An 8,334-nucleotide genomic window follows, 5' to 3' on the forward strand; every position below is an offset into this window, starting at 1 on the left:
CAGTCTAAAGGTAACTTTTAAGATATAGATCAAATTCTTTTTTTAATCAGCTAAAACTATTTTCCTTCTAACTGTCACCTTTCTAGGAATTGTTCCCCTTCATACTTCTTACTGCTTTGGCCCACTTCTTAGGAATTTCAGAAAGGATTCAAAATCAGTACAGTAGGGGAAAAATTATTTATTTTCTAAAGTCATTACCTTGACAGGCAAAACAAAACATTTTCTCAATTTCATTCAGAAATACATTTTAAAAAATACATAGACCAATATGGCCTGCCCAGATATATATTTAACATGGTAAATATAAGGAATAAATTGTTTGAATATAAATATCTATAAAAAAATAAGTACATCAAAATTTAATCCAACCTCTTCCATTTGCCAGTTACATAAAGGAAAATAATTTGACTGCTTTAAAGCATAACCAATGTTTACTCTTTGATATCTTTCATAAACAACCCTATACCATTGTGTTTCCAAAAATAAAGGTAAGGGAATCTCCTGATTCGATGACCTTTTTTTCTTATGGATCAGAGCTAGTAGATTATCATGAAAATGTTATATCTACTCCTGACACATTAGACCAGACTTCTACGAGGCTAGGATTGAGCATGGAGGTTTCCGAGGAGCGGGTAGCAGGACAGAGAAGAATTTGGGAGGCAATAATTAAAGCTGGGGAAATACTTCTGTCAGAGTGCAATACGTGTGAGGTAGACTCATATTTAGGAAACTCATCCCGATTGACAGTAGTAACAGTTTCTTTCAGTTTTGCATTCTGTGAATTTTTTTTAAAAGTCTTTTTTTTTTTTTTACTTGAGTGTGTTTTCAATTTGTGCATTCCTTAGAAAATCTTTGTGTGGATTTTGCAGTTTCTCCCTGAAATGTGCCAGGCGCCTGAGTGAGCCGCAAACACTCCCTTCAGACCCTCTTCAGGAACCCCACCCGCAGGTGGAGTCTCCTCTCCTCCCTGTGGAGGATGCCACCATAATTTGCAAGTCCTTGTGTCTCTCTGCGTTCTCTAAGTGGTCCATTGTCAGCCCTGAAGAGAGACAAAAGCCATTACCACTGATGGAAGCAAATGAAGATGGGTTAGGGAACTCCTTAACCCGTGTTGGAATGTTCGGAAGGAGGACACTGGTTCCTTGCCAGTCTGGAACAAGAAATGGTCTAAGCAGGAGGGATGCTTTTGCTGTGATCCCAGCCAGTGTGGAGAGAGTGCAGATTCAGCCGCACCGCACGGCCCTCTCCGTGAAGGAGATTACTTCAGACAGGGCGGTTCTGTAATCAGTGTGTTCGGTTGTGGGTCACTTTCTTCTTTCTGTAGAGTTCAGCTTTCAGCTTGGCAATATGAAAAGATGTTTTGATGCTGTTGCTGACGGCCTCCAACCTATTAAAAGAAGACAAGAGAAAACAAATGTTATTTAAAATAAAATCATTCCTGGGCAAAAGAAACATCTAAAGTTAGAATTTGGCACAAACAAATCTAAATCTGGTTTCTGAACTTTCACCACCAACCACAACAATGTACTACCCTTTGCTAACCACAAGTGAAAATAAAACCTGCCTTTTATGCCTAGAATGGCGTGGGGGGTGCGGGGCAGGGATGAAGGGTGATACGGTCATCTCTAAGGGGAACTGGGCATTAAGTACAACTTTAAAGTCCAATTTCAAGGTAAACTAGAGATACTCTCTTTTCTTCTTTGGCCCCACCCCACATCACCACCCTTAGTAGGAAAGAAATAAAGAGAGGTGTACACAGAGGTCCAAAGCAAATGGCAATTAGAAAAACCTTTTTCTTGCAGGTTTAATGCTTTCTTTTTGCAGGATAAAGAAAGAGGGAAGAACTGTAACATTGATATAGTAGATGATATGATAGAAACTAACAAAAACAAATTTTCAAGTCAGCTCAGAAACTGTGGTTTGTGTTAATCTTGGATCTGGGGGATCATCAGTATGGCCCAAGAACATAAACACGGAAACAGCAATGATAAGTATGAATCCACACAAATCTGGGGATGTGTCACACTTGAGTAGGTCACAACTGAGAAACAGTTCACAAAGGCCAGACCTGTGCCCAGAACATTTGGATTCTAGAACTTCTTGCCATTGGATTTCTAGGAAAAGTTCCCACAGACCATGATAGGGAAACGTAGACCATGTGACAGATCTGAAAGGTTTCCTCCATTTGGGTTGTGAATTCTACAATGTTTAGGATTTGGCAGGGTCCTCGCTGCCGAGCTGCTCAAAGTAACCCTATGACATTAACTAATCCAGACCCTTTTCGGCCCCTGCTCATGACGGACTAGAAAATGAGAGAGCTTTTTGGAATGGCACTGGCTGTCCACCAAATGCCTTTCCCTATTTAAGTAAATAAATAAACCCAAAAAACAGTATGTTCTAACTCTCACCAACCCTACCTAATGACTTTATTTTCCCTTTGGCCATTTGAATAACTGCTACTTTTTGAAGAACTTGATCGTACATGACACTTTGATTTAAAAAAAAAAAAAAAAAAAAAAAACAACCAAAAAAAAAACACCTTTCCCTGACATGGGAAAGCAGTAAATACATTTGACTCAGAGGCCAAGGCTGGATATGACCAAAAGACTAAGGTGTGTCTAGATGTATATTGTTTGCAAAATCTCCCTTTTTACTGGGGGGGGGGGTTGCTAAGGATCACAAAAGTGGGCAACAGTCTGCATTCGGGGCCTTCAAAAAAAGTATTTGAGAGGGATTCCTTTGCTCCTTTTAGTCTATAGAATATGAAGATCCCCTTTGTCTTCTAAGCCTTTCTAACCCATCAAAGAAAGAATGACTGGGGGAGCAGAGCATTAGCACTGGTGACAGGGACTAGCTGCTCTTAGGAACCTCTTACCGTCTTATTTTTCTTCCTTCCACCAGCTGCTGATGAATGCACTTCTTTCCAAGCTGGGAACAGTCTTTTCCTTTCTTACGGTCATTCGGGCCTTTCTCCATAGTGTCTTGGTCCCTGTTGAAATACACGTAGAGAAAAACATTTCAGCAATGGTATCTTCATTTGCTCTCAATGCCTCTGTTAATCTCTCTTTGAAAAAAAAATATTAGAGTATAGTTGACGTACAATATTATTTTAGTTTCAAGTGTACAACATAGTGATTCGACATTTATACACCTTACGATGTGACCACCACAATAAGGCTAGTATCCATCTGCCACAGTGCGAGGTTCTGATGTTATTGACACATTCCCTGTGTTGTCCACTACATCCCTGTGGCTTATTTATTCTATAACTGGAAGCTTGTGCTTCTGATTTGCAGCATTATCATAGGAAGATGGTCACAAGGCCATAAAACTGTTCAAAAGCAAAGGTTTTTACTCACCTGAGTTCTTTTCCTGCTTGGCAAAAATTCCAGCACTTCTTGTCTTTTTGGCTGGCACACTGGCATCTGTTCCTGTGGTCTGTTGCTTTTGTAGGAAATAAATCCTTTAAGGATCGCTTGGACCTAGAAGGGCTTCCAAGTCCATATGGAACAATGTGCCTATTATCAAAAGAGAGGAACAAAACATATTAGCGTAATTTATAGTCAAAATGATGCATTCTGTAGGGCAAACTCATTCCATTTGGACACAAGGAGCTCACCACGTGGTGTTTGGTAGAGAAATTTAGGGGAATGAAGTATGGCACGTCAGGGTCACATGCCTGTCAAGGGCCCTGAGTGTGTCTACCCAACCAGAAGAAACCAGTTTTTTTTTAACTCAATGAAATTCCATTGAATTCCAACTCTTAACAACGTTTAATTTCTTCTCGACACAAGCTGCATTATTTTTTGTCCAAAATTATGACATCTCTGCTTTGGTATCTGTTTCATATTTTCTTCCTTGTCTAACATTCTATTTAGTTAACAACTATGGGAGGAAAGAAAAGGGGGATTTCAAAACCATTCAAAACCACGATTGACGAGATTTTGAAAACCTATTTTCAATTCAAGCCACATGATAATGCTGTACGTGCCCCTGAGGGGGCAGAAGGAGACATACTACTCCCAAGTTTGAACATCTTGGGCAATCTGGTGGTATGACTATAGAAGGACTCTGTGCCAGGATGCTCCCAGTAATTTCCAATGTGCCCGATTTGATTCTCACCTAAGAAAAAAAGTTCGCCCCTTGGGAGAATCACCTTACTAAGTATTGGGCTCATAGTGGGCTGGGTTTGGTTTGATTTGATTTTGTTCGGATTTTGGTCATCCCTCACCATACTGGGACACTGTAGGCACAATAAACATGTTTTTGTTTGTGATGCTGATGGGGGAGCTAGCTTCCAGGGTGAAGGGGGAGAAAGTGCTTTCCTCACTCTAGACGCAGGAGAGAAATCTACAGGCCATATTTCTATCATGTCTTGAAATGAGCTTTTCTAAGGGGAAAGTCCAGAGGGGTCAGAACATCCAGGTTCTAGGTCTAGCGTAGTCACCAACTCATTGTTGGGCAAGTGACTTCAACATTTTGGGTCTTAGTTTTTCTATAAGTAAAATGAGGGATTGGATTATAAATCTCTATAATTGCTTCTGCCTCGTAAGTCTCTACCATCCCCTGAGAAGTCATATGACCTCGGCACCTCAGTCCCTAAACCCAGACAGATCCCACTGAGAAAACATTCCCCCAACGCCCCACACTTAGCTTCTCCTCAGAAATGGGTGGCAGCCTCCTGCTAGCCAGCAGCTCTTTCCATCTGTCCTGTCATGTGAGATCTGAGCTACCGCTCTCAGAAGACCCTCTCCTGTGTTGCTAAGAAGCAAGTTATCCTGTTCTTTTCAGGAATGGAGGGGCACTGTCCCCACCCAATGAGGCACTTCCATGTTGTCAGAAAGGCTACCTTCAGCATCCAAACCAGGAGCTTCCCCGAAAAGGAGCTAGAGTGACTAAGGTCCATTCTCTGGTGACGCCAGAGCAAACAGATGACTAGAGTGACGATGCCCTCTAGAGACTCACTCGGGAGTGTTGACCCAGATAATGTCCAGATGGCAGAAGTAGACACACTCTTTATCCATCAAGGAAGAGCAGGAGCAGCGCTTGGAGCGGCGGCGGGGCCGCCAGGGTGCACTGGGAGACGGCTTCTCTCCTCCGCTGTCCGCCCCGGTGCTGAGCTCGGCGCCCAAGACGGCTGCGGAGAGAAAGAGCAGGTCAGCGGGGATGTCTCCTCAGAGATGCTGCATCACGTGACTGACGCCCGATCTAGCAGAGCAGGTAAAAGCGGATGAAGCGCACAACCTGCCTTCAGCAAGCCACACAGAGGAAAAGGGCTCTTTACTTGTTTCCCTGCTTAACACGGCTTCACCTCTACCCCTACTGCCTTATCCACCTTCAGAGAGATTATACAAGCGTGGGGGGAACAACCGCTTGGAAAGGGCCTCACCAGCCCCCTGAAGCAGCCTTCCAAGCGGCCGGTTAGAAATCTGGGTTGGCTTCGGCATGGAACTTAGTAAGACAGCAGAACCGTCAGTGGCTTAAAATTGGCCAATGACCACAAATCTAAAATTAAGTAAATCACACTGCATCCTCCTAGGTTGGCAGCCACCTCCCTGTGCAGCATATGCCCTTCCCGTGAGGGGAGCACCCTCTTCACGCCATGTGTAGGGCAGGGAGTAGCCCAGATAATATATACCCGATGAAATTAGGCGGAGGTCAAAAACTTTAGGGAGATCATTGGAGGGAAAGATGAGAAATCAGCTTTACAATATTCATCCCAGGAGGTCAGCTCCACAGAAACCACTGAGCTAAGGTGAAGCTGAGGAGCAGCTCGGGGACCTCGGCAAGGTTCTGTGGGTGTAGAATTCAGAAGCCCCGGCCGGCACAGCCTGGCATCTGTGGGATCACCTCCTCCCCCACCCCGCTGTAGCACAGGCAAGTTAGCCAAGCAGCTTATCTGCCCAATTTTGTACATTTCAAATGATCAGACACATTCCAGGATTTTCATTCCCTTGACATCCTTTCTCTTTAGTCAGGGTCACGAAAAGACAAAAACAGTGCATTGACCCTAGAAGGGGGACCTGGGCAGATGCACATGTCCTATCTAAATCCTTAAGCAGCCAAGATTTACCCCAGCTCCCCTCCCAGGACAGGTGAATAAAACTGTAAATAGAGCTCACACTGTTTTGGGTGCCAAAAATCTGCCAAAAGAAACCTAAAGTCAATAATGACAAATTTTTAAAGAAAACATCTGCTTCACCCTGAAACCGCCTGAGGGGGTTATTCAACAGACTGTTCTGCAGGTGATTTTACTGCTCATATATTGCTTGAATGACTTGAATAAAATTCCTTGGCTTCAAGCTGAAATGTTTAAATATTTTACACATTAACACATTATTAAAACGGTATTTGAATGAGATATACATTCTTATATGTCCTAATACCTGTATGAACACATATATTGCAAATATACATTTGGCTAAATTAATCTTGCCTTTACGTTTCTTGAGTTGCATTGTTAAAAGCCGAGGAAATACTGTATGCACTAACGACAATGTTATTTTAATGCTATAGGAGCCATTGTATTCAATAGAGGAATTTTTTCCCAGTAGAAAACTTAAGTAGCTTTGAGCGATAATTCCCAGACACTTGATATCTGAGCTGCAGTAGTAAAAGGAAGGGAAAAAAACAGAAGCAAGAAAAGCATTAAAGTGGATAAGAAGACATTAACATTCAGATATTTACAAGTCAACGTGCCTACCTGTTTCTGGAGCTCCCTGGAAAGCCACAAACAGCAGAGAGAAAATCATGGGGAAATAATCCATTCTGTAAAAGGGATCAAAATTCCTCCGCTGCAAACTAAACCCGAAGGAAAAAAAAAAAACGAAGAAAAGCAGCTTCAGTTCCCTCAAAGCGCTTCTAGTTACTCTGATCTCAAAGTGATCCTTCAGTCTAAGTGCTCCTTAATGGGGAGAAAAAGAAGTTTCTGCCAGGAGAGAAGGCAGTGGGAGCCGTCTGAAGACGCACGCGGCGGGTGGCTTGCGATGCGGGGACACCAGCGGAGACCCGAGGACCTTCGCAGCACTTGCCCCAGCGCAGATGCAGAAGCGCGTCTGGCTTGGACAGCTCTCCGCCGGCTTTTTATATTGAACCCCTATAGAGTGGGGGTAAACAGCTCCAACTTTATTCCAGCCCCAGACAATGTTATTGTGTTATTAGTCACCAACAGGCAACGTGCAGCCGGAGATAAGGCCAGGCTCTAAAGGAAATCACTGCTAACTTCAGAGGCAGACGCCCGCCGTCTGACAATTCAGGGGCAGGGCTAAGAAAAAGAAAATACCCATTGGAGACCTTTGGTAAACCTGCCCGTGCGGCGCTGGAGTCTGCTTCCCCTTTGCAAGTTGCCAGCCCCAGAGTTCAAGAATCAGAACAGGGACTCCAGAAAAGTCATACCATTGGTATGAAAAGTATGAGCTACAGTTTAAATAGATTGTATTGTGTGCGGGGATTTTTTTTTTTAATTGTTGTTCACTTCATTTTCCTTTTATGTCTCTGATTTCTCAGTGTTGATCAAACAAGAGAATGTTTCCCCTCTTCACTCTCCCCTACTCGGGGTCAAATTATTTTGGCAGATTAACGTGCTTTCCCCTTGTTCCAAGCCCCCTCCCCTAAGTTTTTTTTTTTTTTTGCTGAAGTTTTTTGCTTCCACGGTGAAAAAGATCGGTGAGAGAATGGCAAGGAAATGAAGTTTATTCAAACAGAAAAATTAGAGCCCTTTCAGGCACATACCCAATCCTTTCAGTATTACTGATTAGAACCCCCCTCCCCAAGGATTTTTCTGTGTCCACCCTCTTCCCCTGCCCAGAACGCCCCAGGTTCAACAGCACCAATCTTAAGAAATAGCGGGAGAGGAACGCCAGGGGGCGACCAAGAGCTACAGGGGCTGATGTTTTCTGAGGACAAAACGTAAAGGCCCTGGCTTCCAACCGAAGGAAATGCAACCTGAAGTGGGATCTGACAAAGGGCGAGGAATAGCTCCTAACATAAGATAGGGGGATGTCCCCTACACAGGGACATATTTTCTGGGTTTTATGCTTTGCTTTCTTCGTTTAGGACAAAGGGTGTTCTTGTATAGGGTTAGTTGAATATGCAATGAGGTGTTGGGAAGGAGAAAATGGCCATGCTGAATAAGGGGATCACCTAATACCTCACATTTACTAATGTGTTTACATTTCCAAAGCAATTTCCTGTCTATTTAACCTTGAAATATCCCCTGAGGTACCCACAGGGCAGTTACTGCGGAGGTGACAACTTGCTGTAATGTACAAAGCAAAACATAAATGTAAGACATTGGTATTTTCAGTTAGGCTCATTTTTCAAGAGACAAAACTG

General features: G+C 43.2%; 1 protein-coding gene across 1 annotated transcript; it reads right to left on the reverse strand.

Annotated features, from left to right (window-relative positions):
* Window positions 1-267: 267 nt before the first annotated feature.
* On the reverse strand, window positions 268-7,231 carry EDN1 (endothelin 1). Its single transcript, XM_033113398.1, has 5 exons — window positions 6,704-7,231; window positions 4,966-5,137; window positions 3,360-3,518; window positions 2,876-2,989; window positions 268-1,387 (listed from the first exon to the last, which is right to left on the reverse strand). Exons 1-5 carry the CDS (start codon window positions 6,765-6,767, stop codon window positions 1,285-1,287), a joined length of 612 nt encoding a protein of 203 aa, XP_032969289.1. The 5' UTR covers window positions 6,768-7,231; the 3' UTR covers window positions 268-1,284.
* Window positions 7,232-8,334: the final 1,103 nt, after the last annotated feature.

Source organism: Rhinolophus ferrumequinum, chromosome 9, assembly GCF_004115265.2.
Source record: "Rhinolophus ferrumequinum isolate MPI-CBG mRhiFer1 chromosome 9, mRhiFer1_v1.p, whole genome shotgun sequence".
Lineage (NCBI taxonomy): Eukaryota > Metazoa > Chordata > Mammalia > Chiroptera > Rhinolophidae > Rhinolophus > Rhinolophus ferrumequinum.

What these genes read in the sequence shown, in the direction of transcription:
- EDN1 (XM_033113398.1), bottom strand. Translation starts at nt 6,767, where the DNA reads ATGGATTATTTCCCCATGATTTTCTCTCTGCTGTTTGTGGCTTTCCAG. An exon ending in CCAGGGAGCTCCAGAAACAG is followed by an intron (nt 5,138 to 6,703) that starts GTAGGCACGTTG and finishes TTCTCTCCGCAG; the next exon opens with CCGTCTTGGGCGCCGAGCTC. An exon ending in ATCTGGGTCAACACTCCCGA is followed by an intron (nt 3,519 to 4,965) that starts GTGAGTCTCTAG and finishes TTTTGATAATAG; the next exon opens with GCACATTGTTCCATATGGAC.